Source organism: Elephas maximus, chromosome 14 (assembly GCF_024166365.1).
Source record: "Elephas maximus indicus isolate mEleMax1 chromosome 14, mEleMax1 primary haplotype, whole genome shotgun sequence".
Taxonomy (NCBI): Eukaryota; Metazoa; Chordata; class Mammalia; order Proboscidea; family Elephantidae; genus Elephas; species Elephas maximus.
Genome location: NC_064832.1, coordinates 25135679 through 25156955, shown reverse-complemented (window position 1 = coordinate 25156955; position 21277 = coordinate 25135679). Strand labels below are relative to the sequence as shown.

Here is a 21277-nt window from a genome sequence, read left to right as displayed (position 1 = left end):
AAACACTTATACACTGCTGGTGGCAATTAAAATGGTACAACCGCTTTGGAAATCGATTTGGCGCTTCCTTAAAAAGCTAGAAATAGAACTACCATACGATCCAGCAATCCCACTCCTTGGAATATATCCTAGAGAAATAAGAGCCTTTACACGAACAGATATATGCACAGCCATGTTCACTGCAGCACTGTTTACAATAGCAAAAACATGGAAGCAGCCAAGGTGCCCATCAACAGGTGAATGGATAAATAAATTATGGTATATTCACACAATGGAATACTACGCATCAATAAAGAACAGTGAGGAATCTGTGAAACATTTCATAACATGGAGGAACCTGGAAGGCATTATGCTGAATGAAATTAGTTGCAAAAGGACAAATACTGTATAAGGCCACTATTATAAGAACTCAAGAAATAGTTTAGACAGAGAAGAAAATATTCTTTGATGGTTACGAGAGGGCAGAGGGAGGGAAGGAGAGGTGTATTCACTAATTAGATAGTAGATAAGAACTACTTCAGGTGATGGGACAGGCAACTCGCAATACAGGCGAGGTCAGCACAATTGGACTAAACCAAAAGCAAAGAAATTTCCTGAATAAACTGAATGCTTCGAAGTACAGCCTAGCAGGGGCAGGAGTTTGGGGACCATGGTTTCAGGGGACATCTAAGTCAATTGGCATTACAAAATCTATGAAGAAAACATTCTCCATCCCACCTTGGAGAGAGTCGTCTGGGGTCTTAAACGTTAGGAAGAGGCCATCTAAGGTGCATCATTTGGTCTCAACCCACCTGGATCAAAGGAGGATGAAGAGCACAAAGGACACAAGGCAATTACAAGCCCAAGAGATAGAAAGGGCCACATGATCCAGAGACTACATCAGCCTGAGACCAGAAGAGGTAGATGGTGCCAGGCTACAACTGATGACTGCCCTGACAGGGAACACAACAGAGAACCCCTGAGGGAGCAGGAATGCAGTGGGATGCAGACCCCAAATTCTCATAAAAAGACCAGACTTAATGGTCTGACTGAGACTAGAAGGACCCCGGTGGTCACGGCCCCCAGACCTTCTGTTGGCCCAGGACAGGAAACGTTCCCAAAGCCAACTCTTCAGACATGGATTGGACTGGACAATGGGTTGGGGAGGGATACTGGTAAGGAGTGAGCTTCTTGGATCAGGTGGACACTTGAGACTATGTTGGCATCTCCTCCCTGGAGGGAAGATGAGAGGGTAGAGGGGGTTAAAAGCTGGCAAAATGGACACGAAAAGAAAGAGAGGAAGGAGGGGGCGCACTGTTTCATTGCGGGAGAGCAATTGTGGGTATACAGCAAGGTGTATGTAAGTTTTTGTGTGAGAGGCTGACTTCATTTGTAAACTTTCACTTAAGCATAATAAAAATTAAAAAAAAAAAAAAGTACTCACTTGTTCAGGACTCTTGCTATGCCAAAGTCTCCAAGCTTTGCAACCATTCCATTCTTGCTAAGAAAAATGTTCTACAAATGGAAAAAATGCTATGCTGTTTGAGATGTTTCAAGAAAACAGAACATCAGTTTTTTCTTGGTCTCCTGTCTGAGCTGTTACCTGTGTTTTTATGTCTCTGTGTAAGATCTTCCTGTCATGGAGATGTTTCAGTCCTAGAGAAATCTGTACAAACCAACCCAGAATCTGTAGAGGGAAAAGAAAATAAAACTGTTCACACAGTCTGGTACTCGCAAGTTCAGTGAGACTTCTTTATGATAACACGCAAAAGCAGAGAAATATTTTACATGTGTGTGTCTAAGGTAATGGCACTAACAGAGATAGTACCTTATCATATAACGTTCCTTTTACAGCTAGAAAAATCAAGGTGCAGAAGGGCAATCCTTGTAATTGAAGGGAACTCCAGATACAGAAAAAGGTAAATAGGAGCAAAAGAGAGAGGAAGGAAGTTCTTGATTTTTTTTTTTTTTTTTTTCTGATTTAATACTGGGTTACTCTCAGTAGTCCTAGACAAACAACTCTGTCTCCTGGTAATCCTAGTGCCATGTGTTTTTCCTACTCAGTGGAAGTAGGGTGCCCAGGACAAGAGCCAGAGAGGCAGAGGGAGAGAATCTGTGAAGTTATTAAAACATTGTGAAATATCAATATACCTATACAATTTAATAACAAAAGTTATTTTACTTTAAAAGCCTATTTTTATTTCTTATTCACAATTTTATTATGTCTTAGCTGGCTATGAGCCCCTTCATTAAAATGTGTTCCGTGCCTACAAAGATTTATTTAAACTAATCTAAAGGAGACGGGTGGCACACCGGTTAAGTACTACACTGCTAACCAATAGACCAGTGGTTCAAACCTGCCAGCTGCTCCTCAGGAAAAGGTGTGGCAGCCTGCTTCCATAAAGATTCCCCAGAAAACCAAACCCATTGCCATCACGTCAATTCCCACTCATAGCGACCTATACAACAGGGCAGAACTGCCCTATAGAGTTTCCCAGGAGTGCCTGGTGGATTCAAACTGCCGACCTTTTGATTAGCAGCCATAGCTACCAGGGTTTCCCCATAAAGATTACAGCCTTAGAAATACTGTGGGACAGTTCTACTGTGTCCTGTAGGGTCACTATGAGTTAGAATCAACTCGAAGGCAAAGAGTTTTTTTGGAAACTCTTCTAAAATTTCATTGGTTGTTTGTCAGCCAGATTATATAAAGGAAAAAAAAAAAAAGCTATCATCCAGATATTAAGATTCAGTTCTAATCTTATTTTTTTCTCAATGAAGGGAAACATTATTCAAAATTTTATACTGAAAATCATTTTTATTAATAAAGTAATTCATAGATAGGAAGAAAGGAGGGTTCCATAAATATGGAATTTAATATATAATGTAAATAAGTATAGGAAGAATGCTTGATTAAATTTACAGAGGTTAGAAATATCGATTCTTTAATCATTCATACATTCAAAAGACTTAAGTTTAACCCTTGGAGGAAATTATACGGGCACAATGCTCTTAAATGCTAAACTAGAACAAAGAAACAAATGGCCTACAGAAAGATCGTGGGCCATTCCCCTGCACTGCTCGAGGTGATGGCCTTATGCATCAGTCACACAGGACCTGATTCCGAGTTCTCTCCGCACCTATACCTGTCTCTTTCATGGATACAACTCCCAAGAGGGCTCCAAAGAGGCTTAGAGTATAGAGGAAGGGGTTTGTGTAGAAAGAAAATGTGAATTAAGGCCACTATTCTTCACCTTTTCGCTCCCTCTCTTAATAACCAATGTAACTAAATAGGCATTGCTAAGAACAGCGTCATTCTTCCTAACAGAGTGGTATAGCTATTTTCAAGCAGAGTACCAAATGGAAAAAGGAAAAAGAGTGAAGCTATAAATACGTCACATTTAAAATGGTTAAGGAGCATCACAATTTCATTTTGTTTTTAACCAGGAAGATTTCTCACAGAGGCATCCTAAATGAGATTGTCAAAAACGAGGCAATTTTTTCTCAAGAAAACTGCACTCTCAAAAAGAGATTCCACTTAAGTTCAATTTCAAACATGTTCTGGACTAAATCTACCAAGAATATTGATCCACTATCTTATGGATTCATATAAATGCACTCTACTATTTATGGCATTATAAATTTAAACCCCCTCTCCTTATAAATTAAAAAGCAAATTAGAAATGTTTTTACCTGATCTTCACTAAATAACACTCCCCGCTGTCTCCGGATCCTTTTCATGAGATCCCCTCCATCACAGTACTCCATAACAATAAACAAGCTGTTGTTCTCTGTAAGAAAAGACACCACTGGGCACTGGGAGGGTTGCAGATATTTACTAATCATTTGTCTTTCAAGTTCTAGAGGGTGGAGAATATAACTGTAAAATGCAGTTAGGTGCCATAGAACAGGTTCCGACTCACAGAGACCCTATGCAAAACAGAAATAAACACTGCCCGATCCTGAGCAATTCTTACAATCGTTAAACGCTTGAGCTCATTGTTGCAGCCCCTGTGTCAATTCACCTTGTTGAGGGTCTTCCTTCTTTCAGCTGACCCTGTACTCTGCCAAGCATGATGCCCTTATCCAGGGACTGATCCCTCCTGACAACATGCCCAAAGTATGCAAGACACAGTCTCGCCATCCTTGCCTCTAAGGAGCACTCTGGCCACACTTCTTCCGAGACAGGTTTGTTCGTTCTTTTGGCAGTCCATGGCATATGCAATATTCTTCGCCAACATCACAATTCAAAGGCGTCAACTCTTTTTCGGTCTTCCTTATTCATTGTCCAGCTTTCACATGCATATGATGTGATTGAAAATACCATTGCTTGGGTCAGGTGTACCTTAGTCTTCAAGGTGACATCTTTGCTCTTCAACACTTCGAAGAGGTCCTTTGCAGCAGATTTGCCCAATGCAATGCGTCTTTTGATTTCTTGACTACTGCTTCCATGGCTGTTGATTGTGGATCCAAGTAAAATGAAATCCTTCACAACTTCAATCTTTTCTTCGTTCATCATGATGTTGCTCATTGGTCCAGTTGTGAGGATTTTTGTTTTCTTTATGTTGAGGTGCAACCCATACTGAAGGCTGTGGTCTTTGATCTTCATTAGTAAGTGCTTCAAGTCCTCTTCACTTTCAGCAAGCAAAGTTGTGTCATCTGCATAACGCAGGTTCTTAATGAGTCTTCCTCCAATCCTGATGCCCCGTTCTTCTTCATATAGTCCAGCTTCTCGGATTATTTGTTCAGGATACAGATTGAATAGGTATGGTGAAAAAATACAACCCTGACGCACACCTTTCCTGACTTTAAACCAATCAGTATCCCCCTGTTCTGCCCGAACAACTGCCTCTTGATCTCTGTAAAGGTTCCTCATGAGCACAATTAAGTGTTCTGGAATTCCCATTCTTTGCAGTGTTATCCATAATTTGTTATGATCCACACAGTCGAATGCCTTTGCATAGTCAGTAAAACACAGGTAAACATCCTTCTGGTATTCTCCGCTTTCAGCCAGGATCCATCTGACATCAGCAATGATATCCTCTTCTGACACCAAGCTGAACTTCTGGCAGTTCCCTGTCGATATACTGCTACAGCTGTTTTTGAATGATCTTCAGCAAAATTTTGCTTGCCTGTGATATTAATGATATTGTTCTATAATTTCCACATTTGGTTGGATCACCTTTCTTGGGAATAGGCATAAATATGGATCTCTTCCTGTCAGTTGGCCAGGAAGGTGTCTTCCATATTTCTTGGCATAGACGAGTGAGCACCTCCAGCGTTGCACCTATTTGTTGAAACATTTCAATTGATATTCCATCAATTCCTGGAGGCTTGTTTTTCACCAATGCCTTCAGAGCAGCTTGGACTTCTTCCTTCAGTACCATTGTTTCCTGATCATATGCCACCTCTTGAAATGGTTGACTATCGACTAATTCTTTTTGGTATAATGGCTGTGTGTATTCCTTCCATCTTCAGTTTGTCGCACTGTGTGGGCTTGTGTGTTGCTGTGATGCTGGAAGCTATGCACTGGTATTCAGATACCAGCAGGGTCACCCATGGAGGACAGGTTTCAGCTCAGCTTCCAGACTAAGACAGACTAGGAAGAAGGACCCGGCAGTCTACTTCTGGAAAGCATTAGCCAGTGAAAACCTTATGAATAGCAGTGGAACATTGTCTGATACAGTGCTGGAAGATGAGCCCCCCAGGTTGGAAGGCACTCAAAAGATGACTGGGGAAGAGCTGCCTCCTCAAAGTACAGTCGACCTTAATGATGTGGATGGGGTAAAGCTTTCAGGACCTTCGTTTGCTGATGTGGCATGACTCAAAATGAGAAGAAACAGCTGCAAACATCCATTAATAATCAGAACCTAGATGTACGAAGTATGAATCTAGGAAAATTGGAAATCGTCAAAAATGAAATGGAACGCATAAACATCAATATCCTAGGCATTAGTGAGCTGTAATGGACTGCTATTGGCCATTTTGAGTCGGACCATCATATAGTCTACTATGCTGGGAATGACAACTCGTAGAGGAATGGTGTTGCATTCATTGTCAAAAAGAACATTTCAAGACCTATTCTGAAGTACAGCGCTGTCAGTGATAGGATAATATCCATATGCCTACAAGGAAGACCAGTTAATATGACCATTATTGAAATTTACACACCAACCACTAGGGTCAAAGATGAAGAAACAGAAGATTTTTATCAGCTGCTACAGTCTGAAATTGATCAAACATGCAATCAAGATGCATTGATAATTACTGGCAATTGGAATGCAAAAGTTGGAAACTAAGAAGAAGGATCAGTAGTTGGAAAATATGGCCTTGGGAATAGAAGCAATGCCGGAGATCCAATGATAGAATTTTGCAAGACCAAGGACGTCTTCATTGCAAATACCTTCTTTCACCAACATAAACAGTGTCTATACACATGGACCTCGCCAGATGGAACACACAGAAATCAAATTGACTACATCTGTGGAATGAGGCAATGGAAAAGCTCAATATCATCAGTCAGAACAAGGCCAGGGGCCGACTCTGGAACAGACCATCAATTGCTTATATGCAAGTTCAAGCTGAAACTGAAGAAAATAAGAGCAAGTCCACAAGAGCCAAAATATGACCTTGAGTATATCCCACCTGAATTTAGAGACCATCTGAAGAACAGATTTGACGCATTGAACACCAGTGACCGCAGACCAGACGAGTTGTGGAATGACATCAAGGACATCATCCATGAAGAAAGCAAAAGGACACTGAAAAGACAGGAATGTAAGAAAAGACCAAGATGGATGTCAGAGGAGACTCTGAAACTTGCTCTTGAGCGTCAAGCAGCTAAAGCAAAAGGAAGAATTGATGAAGTAAAAGAACTGAACAGAAGATTTCAAAGGGCCTCTCAAGAAGACAAAATAAAGTATTGTAATGACATGTGCAAAGAGCTGGAGATGGAAAACTAAAAGGGAAAAACACGCTCGGTGTTTCTCAAGCTGAAAGAACTGAAGAAAAAATTCAAGCCTCGATTTGCAATAGTGAAGGATTCCATGGGGAAAATATTAAACGATGCAGGAAGCATCAAAAGAAGATGGAAGGAATACACAGAGTAAAATGCAGTACAAAAAAAAAATAGACCTTTAAAAATCCTTGGTATGGAAGTAAGATCAGCTGGAGTCTAACTCCATGTGATGGTTAAGACTGTGTGACAACTTGGCTGGGCCATGATACTCAGTGTTTTGTCAGTTGTATAATGAGATCACTTCCCTGTTGAGATTTGATATATGATCACCTCCATGACGGGATCTGCTGTGAGTAGCCAACCTGTTGAAAGGGAGTTTCCCTGGACGTGTAGCCTGCATCCAAATATAACCAGGCATTCTAGCAAGGTTCAGGGGCTTTTGCTCATTCTGGATCCTGCAGCTGGCTCCTGTTCATCTGACCTCTGGTTCTTGGGACTCAAGCTAGCAGCTTACCTGTGGTCTTGCCTGCCGATTTTGAGATTCATTATCTTCACAGGCTGTGAACAAGAGCCCTGCTCTTCGACCTTCTGATCTTGGGTTTGACAACCCCTGTGTGTACGTGAATCAGGAGAAGCCTCTACCCTGATCCACAGACTTGGGACATTCCAGCCACTACAACCAAGTAAGCCATTTCCTTGATACAAATCTCTCTTTACATACACATTTATACAGTTTATTTGCTTTGCTTCTTTAGAGAACCCAGCCTAAGACTCCCCATTTCACCACTTCTACTTCTTAGTTCTGTGACTTGGGCAAGTTATTTTAATCTCTCTGTACCTCATCACCTCACTTGTAAAATGAGGATAATAATATAGAAACTTTCTCTTAGGACTGTTATAAAGATTGAGCTAATTCATGCCAGATGCTTAGAACAATGCCTGCACATAATGAAAGTTCATTAAATGTTAGTTATTATTATTAATACATTCCTTCAAGAGATTAGAAATCTGCCTTTAAAATAATAGCTGTGAGTCTTTCCCAACACCCCAGGAAGAATTAATAGCCCTTTCTTGAATTTGGGTCTTGTGGTGACATGAGTCCTCTATGTGGCTTTTGCTCTGGTTCTTCTGAAAAACAGCTTGAGAGGTATTTTCCCCTAAGCCTTGAGGAGTTATATTTACCTTAGTTTTCTTCCCCACAGGGTTTGTTATTTTTTTCTAGGTTGACCAACATTTCCTGGGTAAGCTCTAGACAACTTGGTTTGATTACTTTTTATCTGGTCCTTTGCTTGGTACGCATCTTGCAAAGACTGGTCAATAGGCTACGCAAATGAAGAGAATATGGACTATATATAGCCTACAGTCCAAATGAACTGTCTACGGCCTACCGACAGGGGATTGGTCAGTTTGTGGCCCTTGTGGGAGGGTCATGCCTTGAAATTGATGAGAAGTTTGTGTATATATGCAGCACCTCACAAAGGTTTTTTAGAAGAAATAGCTGCAAATATCCATTAATAATCAGAAGTGGAATGCATGAAGTATGAATCTAGGAAAATTGGAAGTCATTAAAAATGAAATAGAATGCACAAAGATTGATATCCTAGACATTAGTGAGCTGAAATGAACTGGTATGGGCTATTCTGAATTAGACAATCATGTGATCTACTATGCCAAGAATGACAAATTGAATAGGAATGGCATCGTGCTCCTCATGAAAAAGAACATTTCAAGATCTATCCTGAAGGGCAATGCTGTCAGTGACAGGATAATGTCCATACACCTACAAAGACCAGTTAAAACAATTATTATTCAAATTTACAAACTAAGCACTGATGCCAAAGATGAAGAAATAGAAGATTTTTACCAACTTTTGCAGTCTGAAATTGATCAAACATCAAATCAAGATGCATTGATAAATACTGGTGATCGAAATGTGAAAGTTGGAAACAAAGAAAGACCAGTAGTTGGAAAATATGGCCTTGGTGATAGAAACAACACTGGAGATTGCATGATAGAATTTTGAAAGACCAAAAACTTCTTCATTGCAAATGCTGTTTTTCAACAACATAAATGGCAACTATACATGTGAACCTCGTCAGATGAAATACATGGCAATCAAATCAACTACATCTGTGGAAAGAGACAATGCAAAAGCTCAATATCATCAGTCACAAAAAGGCCAGGGACAGGCTGTTCAGACCATGGAATAGACCATCAATTGCTCGGATGCAAGCTGAAGCTGAAGAAAATTATAACAAGTCCATGAGGGCTATGATGCTGAGTATATCCCACCTGACTTTAGAGACCATCTAAAGAACAGATTTGATGCGTTGAACACTAATGACCAAAGACCAGATGAGTTGCAGGAAGACATTAAGGACGTCATACATAAGGAAAAAAAACCCAGCAAACCAAAAAAAACAAACCCAGTGCCGTCAAGTTGATTCCGACTCATAGAGACCATATAGAACAGAATAGAACTGGCCCATAGAGTTTCCAAGGAGCACCTGGCAGAGTTGAACTGCCAATCCTTTGGTTAGTAGACATAGCACTTAACCACTACACCACCAGGGTTTCCAAGTAAAGCAAAAGGTCATTAAAAAGACAGAAGAGAATGAAAGACAAAAATGGATGTCAGAAAAGACTCTGGAACTAGCTTTTGAACGTAGACAACCTAAAGCATATGGAAGAAATGAAGAAGTAAAAGAGCTAAACAAAGATTTCAAAGGGCAGCTCGAGAAGAGGAAGTATTATAAAGAAATGTGCAAAGATCTGGAGTTAGAAAACCAAAAGGGAAGAACACACTTGGCATTTCTCAAGCTGAAAGAACTGAAGAAAAAATTCAAGCTTCCAGTTGCAATACTGAAGGATTCTACAGGGAAAATACTGAATGATGTGGGAAGCATCAAAAGAAGCTGGAAGGAATACACGGAGTCACTGTACCAAAAAGAACTGATCAACGTTCAACCATTTCAGGAGGTAGCATATGATCAAGAACCAAAGGTACTAAAGGAAGAAGTCCAAGACGCACCGAAGGGAATGGAGAAAAACAAGGCTGCAGGAATTGACCGCATACCAAATGAGATGTTTCAACAAAGGGTGTCTATGCCAAGAAATTTGGAAGAGAGCTACCTGGCCAATGGACTGGAAGAGTAAAGTAAAAATTAAAGTAAAATAAAATTTTGCTGAAGATCATTCAAAAACGGTTGCAGCAGTACATCAATAGGGGACTGCCAAAAGGTCAAGACAGATTCAGAAGAGGATGTGGAACAAGGGACATCATTGTTGATGTCAAAGGGATCTTGGCTGAAAGCAGAAAATGCCAGAAAGATGTTTACCTGTGTTTTATTGACTACACAAAGGCATTCAACAGTGTGGATCATAACAAATTATGGATAACATTGCAAAAAATTGCACTTCCTGAAAACTTAATTGTGCTCATGCAGAACACGTACACAGACCAAGAGGTAGACATTCAAACAGAACAAGGGGATACTGCGTGGTATAAAATCAGAAAAGGTGTGGGTTAAGGTTGTATTCTGCCACCATACTTATTCAATCTGTATACTGAGCAAATAATCTGAGAAACTGAACTATATGAAGAAGAATGGGCATCAGGATTGGAGGAAGACTCATTAACAACCTGCATTATGCATATGACACAACCTTGCTTGCTGAAAGTGAAGAGGGCTTGAAGCACTTACTGACAATTATCAAAGGTTATAGCCTTCAGTATGGATTACACCTCAACATAAGGAAAACAAAAATCCTCACAACTGGATCAATAAGAAACATCATGATAAATGGAGAAAACACTGAAGTTGTCAAGGATTTCATTTTACTTGTATCCACAATAAATGCCCATGTAGGCAGCAGTCAAGATATCAGACTATGTACTACGTTGGGCAAATCTGCTGTAAAAGACCTCTTGAAACGTGTTGAAAAGCAAGGATGTCACTTTGAGGACTAAGGTGTGCCTGACTCAAACCATGGTATTTTCAATTGCCTCATATGCATGCAAAAGCTGGACAACGAATAAGGAAGACCAAAGAAGAATTGATGCCTTTGAATTATGGCATTGAAGAAGAATATTGAATATGTCATGGACTACCAGAAGAACAAACAAATCTGTCTTGTAAGAAGTACAGCCAGAATGTTCCTTAGAAGCAAGGATGGTGAGACTTTGTCTCATGTAATTTGGACATGTTATCTGGAGGGATCAGTCCCTGGAGAAGGACATCACGCTTGGTAAAGTAAAGCGTCACTGAAAAAATGGAAGATCCTCAACAAGAAGGAATGACGCAGTGGCTGTAACAATGGGCTCAAGCATAACAATGGTCATGAGGATTGCGCAGGAGCAGGCAATGTTTTGTTCTGTTGTACACAGAATCACCGTGAGTCGGAAGTGGCTCAATGGCACCTAACAACAAGAAGTCCATCCAGTGATTAAACAAGTGTGCAGTGAGCATCTACTATGGGAGGCACTGTCTTCATGGAGTTCCCTGTCTGTGGGAAGATCTTACCAAGGATCATATGTGAGCCAAAGAGATGAGCTCCCAGTCTCATGAAGTTTATGGTTGAAACATCACCTTTCAGCCAAAGATTAGACAGGACTATGAAACAATAACACATGTCAGGAACATGCTTCTTAGTTCAGTCATGAATAGGAGACCAAATGGGCAATATCTGCCCAAAAACAAAGATGAGAAGGCAGGAAGGGACAGGAAAACTGGAGGAATGGAACCGGGGAACCCAGGGTGGAAAGGGAAAGGGGGAGAGTGCTGACAATGTGGGGATTGCAACCAATGTAACAAAATAATTTATGCATAAATTGTTGAATGAGAAACTAATCTGCTCTGTAAACTCTCACCAAAATACAATAAAAAAGGGGGAGACAAATATTAAACAAAGTCTTAATTACATATATAAATAGACATGCATACACATCCAATAAAGTGCTGTGGAAGATCTCTGATTTGAATCGTAAGCTTAGGAAAGGCCTAAGGACGAGGAAGAGTTAGCCAGATAGGGAGACACAGCAACAACCCAAACAGTGAAAGGAGGTAAGATCTTATTGCATTGCTGTTAGCAATCCACGAACAGGAGTACAGGCACTTCATTCAGAGACTGCCCCATAAAAGTTATTGAATAAACTCAATTCCTTGCCCCTGTGTACTTCTCTGCTCCCAAGAATAGTTACGAGAGCTCTTCGAAATACCCAGTCATGAAAGAAGAGCTGTATCCAGAGGATTACTTTGAATGCAGTGGGTTTGTTTTGTTTTGTTTTAATTGTTTTATCGTGGTAAAGCTATACATAACAAAATCTTTGCCAATTCAACAATTTTTAGGTTCACGATTCAGTGACATTGATTACATTCATCATATTGTGCAACCATCACCACTGTCTGTCCAAAGTTTTCTGCCGCCATTAAGAGAAACTGTTTCCCCGAAGTGAATGCAGTGGTTTTAATTTGTAAGACATACAGCTTCTGGAAGAAAAACTCTTGGTGAGTAAATGTGTCCTTCACAGCATAAAAACTCAAAAACTGGTGGCTGCATTTATTTATTTACTTATTTTCACCAACCTGATGATGCTTTAAGATACATAGGAGGCGGGGTCAAGATGGCAGAGTCAGATGCTTCCAGTGGTCCCTCTTACAACAAAGACCAAAAAGAAAACAAGTGAAGTGATTATATATGACAATTATATATGACAATCTAGGAGCCCTGAACTTCAAATGCAAACTGAGTGGCAGGGGGAGGGAGAGATGGTTCAAAATCAGCAAGGAGTTGCCAGACATGACTTGGTGGGAACCAGCATCCTGCATGCCTGATCAACTCGCATGCACGATGGGGCAAGCAGTGGTGTTCAGGGCACATTTTCCACATCAGGAGACACCGAGCGGTGGAGAGTCTACTCAAGCCTCCAGAACCAGTGAAAAGCGGCTCTCAGTCAACAAAAGATAAGTACATGCATCTAACCTACCGCGCAGATCAAAAAATACCACCATTGGGAAGAACCTGTCTCTCATTTACCTGCCCCCTCCCCACTCTGCACCAGGTCCCAGGCCGGCTTCAGTGACTGCCACTTCCCTTGGATTGGAAGTAGGACCTCTCATGTGCCAAGCCATTCTCCCAGCCTTGCAGAGGGAACAAATTAACAAGTAGGAAAAAAAAAAAAATCTGGCAGTGTCCCTAAGCCAGGAACTCAGGGCAGGCACAGCTCCTTTGCCTAGGTATAGGCATAAGGGGTCCATGGACTTTGAATGCCTTTCACCCCTGCATAGACTTGTATGGGCCCATTTCAACAGCATAGGCCCTCACTAGCCCAGTACAACAGGGTATATACTGAAGCCTAACTTCAACTGTATCAGCTATATGGTGAAGTGGCAGGTTTGTGACATTTGACACCACTCTGCCCATTAAGGAGGGTCCTCACCTACCCACATCGGGGGTGTGAGGACTGGTAGCTCCACCCATGCCACCTAGCCACCTGCAACAGGGGCCCAAGAATAAGTGATGCCTCCTAGTCCTTACAGCCAACAGCATTGGGTGCCCGTGGTGTGGCTGCAAAATCCACCCACCTATGCATTCTACGGGAACAGGGATACACTTTCCTCCCAGACACTCAGGGGCAGCCGTCAGCCCCCTACCTTGCTTGGCACATGACCCCCTATTGCAGCCAGACACCTGTGCCTATTCCAATCACCCCTGCTGGTCTAGGACTGTAGGTGAGAGCCTGTACCACACACTTGGTGACCAACTACCTGGACATCTGAGCTGAATCCATACAAGTAAATGAACTCCTGAGCCCATATACCTAGTAACAGATCTCACCACCTAGTGACAGAATATTAGAGCTTCAAAGATGCCAAAAATCAAAACAGTTTACACGAGCAGCCTATTTGGGCATATCAAAACAAAACAAACAAACAAACAAAAAAAAAACAAGAACCTAGGTCACAGTAATCAAACATAAAATAACTATAATAACTTACTGATGGCTCGGAGACAACAGTAAATATCAAGTCACATAAAGAGGCAGACCATGATGGCTTCATCAAGTGACCAAAACAAAGAATCAAGAAATCTTCTGGAGGAAGATAACTTCTTGAAATTACCAGAGGTAGAATACAAAAGGCTAATATACAGAACTCTTCAAGAGATCAGGAAGGAGATCAGACAAAATGCAGAACAAGCCAAGGAACACACAGACAATAGCATAATAGAGGAACTTAAGAAGATTATAGAACAGCACATGACAGATTTAACAGGCTGGAAGAAACCATAGAAAGACAGCAAACAGAAATCCAGAAGACTAACAATAAAATTTCAGAATTAGACAACTCAATAAAAAGTCACAGGAGCAGAACTGAGGAACTGGAAGTCAAGATTAGCGAGGCTGAAGATAAAGCAATTGACACCAACTTATTTGAAGAAAAATCAGATGAATTAAAAAAAACTGATGAAACCCTAAGAATTATGTGGGACTCTATCAAGAGGAATAACCCACAAGTGATTAGAGTACCAGAACACAGGGAGATAACAGAAAATGCAGAGAGAATTGTCGAAGATTTGTTGGCAGAAAACTTCCCTGATATTGACAGAGATGAGAAGATACCTATCCAAGATGCTCATCAAACGCCACACAATGTAGATCCCAAAAGAAAGTCACCAAGATATATTATAATCAAACTTCCAAAACCAAAGGTAAAGATAGAATTTTAAGAGCAACTAGGGATAAATGAAAAGTCATCTTCAAAGAAGAGTCAATAAGACTAAGCTCTGACTACTCAGCAGAAACAATGCAGGCAAGAAGGCAATGGGATGACATACATAAAGCCTTGAAGGAAAAAAACTGCCAGCCAAAAATTAGATATCCAGCAAAATCATCTTTCAAATATGATGCAAAATTACAGCATTTCCAGATAAACAGAAGTTTAGGGAATTAGCAAAAACCAAACCAAAATTACAAGAAATAATAAAGGGAGTCCTCCAGTCAGAAAATCAGTAACATCAGATAACAACCCAACACTAGAACACAACACAGCAACCAGATATAAACCCAGATAGGAAAATCACAAAAATAAATCAAAGTTAAAATGCTGAAAATAGGGAAATAAAGATGTCAATATGTAAAAGATGACAACATTGAAACAAAAAAGAGGGACTAAAAAATGTAGTCATAGATCTTTCACATGGAGAGGAAGTCAAGGCAATAAAAAGAATTAAAAGATTGGTTTAAACTTAGAAAAATAGGGGTAAAAATTCAGGTAACCACAAGGAAATTAACAATCCTACTCATCAAAATACAAAACAAGAAAAACATAAAGACTCAGCAAATGCAAAATCAACAACAATGAAAAGATGAAAAGAAAACACATAAAGAAAAATGATTTTGTACAGAAAATTAAGTGGAACAAAAAAAAGTCAACACAAATAAAAGACATCAAAATGACAGCACTAAACTCATACCTATCAATAATTACACTGAATGTAAATGGACTAAATGCACGAATAAAGAGACAGAAAATGGCAGAATAAAAAAAAAAAAAACACAATCCATCTATATGCTGCCTACAAGAGACACACTTTAGACTTAAAAACACAAAGGATGGAAAAAATGTATCAGGCAAACAACAATCAAAAAAGAGATGGAGTGGCAATATTCATGTCTGGTAAAATAGACATTAACATAAAATCTACCACTAAGGATAAGGAAGGACATCATAAAACGATTAAAGGGTCAATACACAAGGAGAACATAACCATAATAAATTCTACACACCCAAGGACAGGGTCCCAAAATACATAAAACAAATTCTAACAGCATTAAAAAAGAGAGAAAAACAGTTTGCTCAAAAACTACTGGGTGATAGAAGAAATTAAGGACGGAATAAAGAAATTTACAGAATCAAATGAGAATGAAAATACATTCTACCAGAACCTCTGGGACACAGTTAAAGTAGTGCTCAGAGGTCAATATATAGCAATAAATGCACACATCCAAAAAGAAGAAAGGGTCAAATCAAGACATTAACCCTACAACTCGAACAAATAGAGTGCAGCAAAAGAAGCCCTTGGGCACCAGAAAAAAGGAAATAATAAAAATTAGAGCAGAATTAAATGAAATACAGACTAGAAAAACAATTGAAAGGGTTAACAAGACCTACAGCTGGTTCTTTGAAAAGATCAACAAAATCGATAAAACGTTAGCCAAACTGACAAAAGAAAAAGAGGAGAGGAAGCAAATAACCCAAATATGAGACAGGCAATATCATAACAGACACAACTGAAATTAAAAGAATCATAACAGAATACTATGAAAAATTGTGCTCTAACAAATTTGAAAACCTAGAGGAAAATGGACAAATGTCTAGAAACACACTACCTATCTAAACTAACAAAAACAGAGGTAGAACAACTAAATAAACCTATAACAAAAGAAGAGACTGAAAACAAAAGCCCTGGCCCTGACAGTTTCATAGGAGAAGTCTACAAACTTTCAGAGAAGAGTTAACACCATTACTACTAAAGGTATTTCAGAGGATAGAAAATGGTGGAATACTCTCAAACTCATTCTATGAAGTCAACATAACCCTGATGCCAAAACCAGGTAGTGACACCACAAAAAAAAGAAAATTACAGACCAATATCCCTCGTGAAGATAGACAAAAAAAATCCTCAACAAAATTCTAGCAAATAGAATTCAACAACATATCAAAAAAATAATTCACCATGACCAAGTGGGATTCATACCAGCTATGCAGGGATGGTTCAACATTAGAAAATCAATGCAATTCATCACCAAAATAAAACAAAAGACAAGAACATGATCTTATGAATTTATACAGAAAAGGTATTTGACAAAATCCAACACCCATTCATGATAAAAACTCTCAGCAAAACAGGAATGGAAGGGAAACTCCTCAACATAATAGAAGGCATTTATACAAAGACAGCAGCCAACATCACCCTAAATGGAGACAGTCTGAAAGCATTCCCTTTGAGAATGGGAACCAAAGATGCCCTTTCTCACCACTCTTATTTAACATTGTGCTGGAGGTCCTGGCCAGAGCAATTAGGCTAGATACAGTGATAAAGAGCATCCAAATTGGTAAGAAGGAAGTAAAAGTACCTCTATTCGCAGATAATATGAACTTATACACAGGAAACCCCAAAGAATTCACAACAAAACTACTGGAACTAATAGAAGATTTCGACAAAGTATCAGGATACAAAATAAACACAGAAAAATCAGTTGGATTCCTCTCCATCAACAAAGAGAAACTTCGAAGAGGAAATCACCAAATCAATACCATTTACAATACCCTCAAGAAGATAAAATACTTAGAAATAAATCTGACCAGAGATGTAAAAGACCTATACAAAGAAAAGTACAAGGCACTACTGCAAGAAACCAAAAGAGACCTACATAAGTGGAAAAACACACCTTGTTCGTGGATAGGAAGCCTCAGCATTGTACAAATATCAACTCTACCCACAGCATCTACAGATACAATGCAATCCTGATCCAAATTCCAATGGCATTTTTTAATGAGATGGAGAAACAAATCACCTCATATGGAAAGGGAAGATGCCCCAGATAAGTATCACTGAAGAAGAAGAACAAAGTGAGAGGCCTCACTCTACCTGATTTTAGAAACTATTATACCTCCATGGTAGTCAAAACAGCCTAGTACTGGTACAACAACAGATACATAGACCAATGGAATGGAATTAAGATTCCAGATGTAAATTCATCCACTTATGAGCAGCTGATTCTTGACAAAGGCCCCAAAACAGTTATATGGGGAAAATACAGTCTCTTTAACAAACGGTGCTGGCATAACTGAATATCCATCTGCAAAAAAAATGAAACAAAACCCACGCCTTACACCATGCACAAAAACTAACTCCAAATGGATCAAAGACCTAAATATAAAATCTATAATAATAAAGATCATGGAAGAAAAAATAGGGACAAGGCTAGGAGCCCTAACACATGGCATAAACAGTATACAAAACATTACTAACAATGCACAAACACCAGAAGAGAAACTAGATAACTGGGAGCTCCTAAAAAATCAAACGCCTATGCTCATCCAAAGGCTTCATCAAAAGAGTAAAAAGATTACCTACAGACTGGGAAAAAGCTTTGGGCTGCAACGAATCCGATCAGCGTCTAATCTCTAAAAGCTACAAGACACTGCAAAACCTCAACAACAAATAGACAAATGTCCCAATTAAAAAATGGGCAAAGGATATGAACAGGCACTTTACCAAAGAAGACATTCAGGTGGATAACAGGTACATGAAGAAATGCTCATGATCATTATCCATCAGAGAAATCCACACGTAAACTACAATGAGATACCATCTCACCCCAATAAGGCTAGCATTAAACAAAAAAACACAAAATAAATGTTGGAGAGGTTCTAGAGAGACTGGAACACTTATACACTGCCAGTGGGAAATTGATTTCCCACTTCCTGAAAAAGCTAGAAATATGCTGAGTGAAATTAGTCAGTCGCAAAAGGACAAATATCGTACAAGATCACAATTATAAGAACTCAAGAAAAGGTTTAAACACAGAAGAAAACATTCTTTGATGGTTACGAGGGTAGGGAGGGAGGGAGAGGGGTATTTACTAACTGGATAAAAAAAGATAGCACACAAGAATTATTTTAGGTGAAGGGAAGGACAACACACAATACAGGGGAAGTCAGCACAACTGGAATAAACCAAAAGCTACAAGTTTCCTGAATAAAACCAGACTCTTCGAGGGACAGTGTAGTAAGGTTGGGGGTTTGGGGACCATGGTTTCAGGGGACATCTAGCTCAACTGGCATAACAAAGTGTCTTAAGAAAATATCCTGCATCTCACTTTGGTGAGTGGCATCTTGGATCTTAAAAGCTAGTGGACAGCCATCTAAGATGCATCAATTGGTCGCAACCCACCTGGAGCAAAGGAGAAAGAAGAACACCAAAGACGCACAGAAAATATGAGCCCAGAGATGCCATGAGCCTGAGACCAAAAGAACTACATGGTACCTGGTTACCACCAATGACGGCCCTGACAGGGAACACAACAGAGAATCCCTGATGGAGCAGAAGAAAAGTGGGATGCAGAACTCAAAATCTAGTAAATAAAAAAAAAAAAAGATCAGACTTAATGATATGACTGAGACTGGAGGGATCCCAGACGACATGGCCCCAGGACTCTCTGTTAGCCCAAAACAAACCATTCCTGAAGCCAACTCTTCAGATAAAGATTGGACTATAAAACGATACTGGTGAGGAGTGTGCTTCTGACCTCAAGTAGGCACATGAGACTATGTGGGCAGCTTCTGTCTGGAGGCGAGATGAGAAGGCAGAGGGGGACAGGAGATCGTTGAATGGACATGGGAAATACAGGGTGGAGAGGAGGAGTGTGCTGTCACGTTGCAGGGAAAGCAACTAGGGTCACGTAACAATGCGTGTATAAGTTTTTGTATGAGAAACTGACTTGAATTTTAAAGTTTCTCTTAAAGCACAATACAAAAAAAAAAAAAAAACTACCATGAGATAGATACCATCTTACCCCAACAAGGCTAGCATTAGTCCAGAAAACACAAAATAATGCCAAAGAGGTTGTAGAAAGTCTGTAACAGAACGCTTCTACACTACTGATGGGAATTTAAAATGGTACAACCACTTTGGAAATCGATTTGGCACTTCCATAAAAAGCTAGAAATTAGAAGTACCATATGATACAGCAATCCTACTCCCTGAAAAATATCCTACAAAAATATGAGCCATGTTCACTGCAGCACTGTTCACCATAGCAAAAAGATGGAAACAACCTAGGTGCCCATTAACAGATGAATGGATAAATGAATTATGGTATATTCACACAATGGAATACTACAGAATAATAAAGAACAGTGATGAATTCTGAAACATCTCATAACATGCATGAACCTGGAATGTATTATGCTGAGTGAAATTAGTTGCAAAAGGATAAATATTGCATGAGATCACTATTATAAGAACTCAACAAAAGGTTTAAACACAGAAGAAAACATTCTTTGATGGTTACGAGGGTGGGGAAGGAGGGAGAGGGGTATTCACTAACTAGATAGGAGACAAGAATTATCTTAGGTGAAGGTAAGGACAACACACAATGCCAGTGAAGTCAGCACAACTGGAATAAAAAATCTAAGAAGTTCTCTGAATACAATCAAACACTTCAAGGGACAGAGTAGCAAGGGCAGGGTCTGGGGACCATGGTTTCAGGGGACATCTAGGTCAACTGGCATAACAAAGTTTATTATGAAAACATCCTGCATCCCACTTTTGTGAGTGGCGTCTGGGGTCTTAAAAGCCAACAGACGGCCATCTAAGATGCACCAATTGGTCGCAACCTACCTGGACCAAAGGAGAATGAAGAACACCAAAGACACAAGGAAAATATGAGCCCAAGAGATAGAAAGGGCCACATAAACCAGAGACTCCATCGGCCTGAGACCAGAAGAAGTAGATGGTGCCCTGGACTCTCTGTTAGAAAAACTACATCCATCCCTTAAGCAAACTCTTCAGACAAAGACTAGACTGTATTATAAGACTTAAAAGTAGACTAAATGGGCAGCTCCTGTGGGGAAGCAAGATGAGAAGGCAAAATGGGACAGGAGATGGTTGAATGGAAATGGGAAATACTGGATGGAAAGGAGGAGCATGTTGTCACATTATAGGGAGAGCCACTACGGTCACATAACAATGTGTCTATAAATTTTTGTATGAGAAACTAACTTGAACTGTAAAGTTTCACCTAAAGCACAATAAAAAATTTTTAAAAGATACGCAGATAGCACTCCTGCTCCATTACCACCTGGGATGGGTGACTTTAAGTACCCCCTGTGCTAGGCGCTGGGCTGGGGCTGCCCCATGGTGAACTCTGGGGCACAGGAGTCCTGTCACAGCCTTATAAACACTGAGCACGTTGTTTATTGTCAGTCTCCCCCACCTAGAATGTAAGCTCCAGGATGACAGGAATTTTTGTCTTGTTTTATTCGCTGCTATATTCCTGGCACCTAGAACACTGCCTAAGAGGGGTGGGTTATTTAACCAGTAAGCATAGTACACATGGGCTTACAGTAAGCAAGGTTCGAACAGGCTTACTTGTGTTTCTTTACTAATCTGTAGTGCACAATTTCACGTGGGTTTCACCACAGCTTACCTTGCCTATTGAGTAATCTGTCCCTGCATTGGTTAGCATACAGTCAGCATTCAATAAACACTTATTATATGAATGAATGGTCACTGCCCAATGCGTCTTTCATATTTTTTTTTACCCTTTGGACT

The 21277-nt window shown here is 39.9% G+C and overlaps 1 protein-coding gene across 8 annotated transcripts in view; it reads right to left on the bottom strand.

The window, feature by feature from the left end:
- Positions 1-21277, bottom strand: part of NEK5 (NIMA related kinase 5) — a 167343-nt gene that overhangs the window by 130426 nt on the left and 15640 nt on the right. For all 8 annotated transcript variants that reach the window (XM_049853314.1, XM_049853307.1, XM_049853308.1 and 5 more), the window contains exons 4-6: positions 3670-3767; positions 1583-1666; positions 1424-1494 (exon numbers count right to left, since the gene is read on the bottom strand). In XM_049853314.1, the coding sequence (XP_049709271.1) occupies positions 1424-1494; positions 1583-1666; positions 3670-3767 (253 nt within the window). The remainder of the gene's footprint in view (positions 1-1423; positions 1495-1582; positions 1667-3669; positions 3768-21277) is intronic.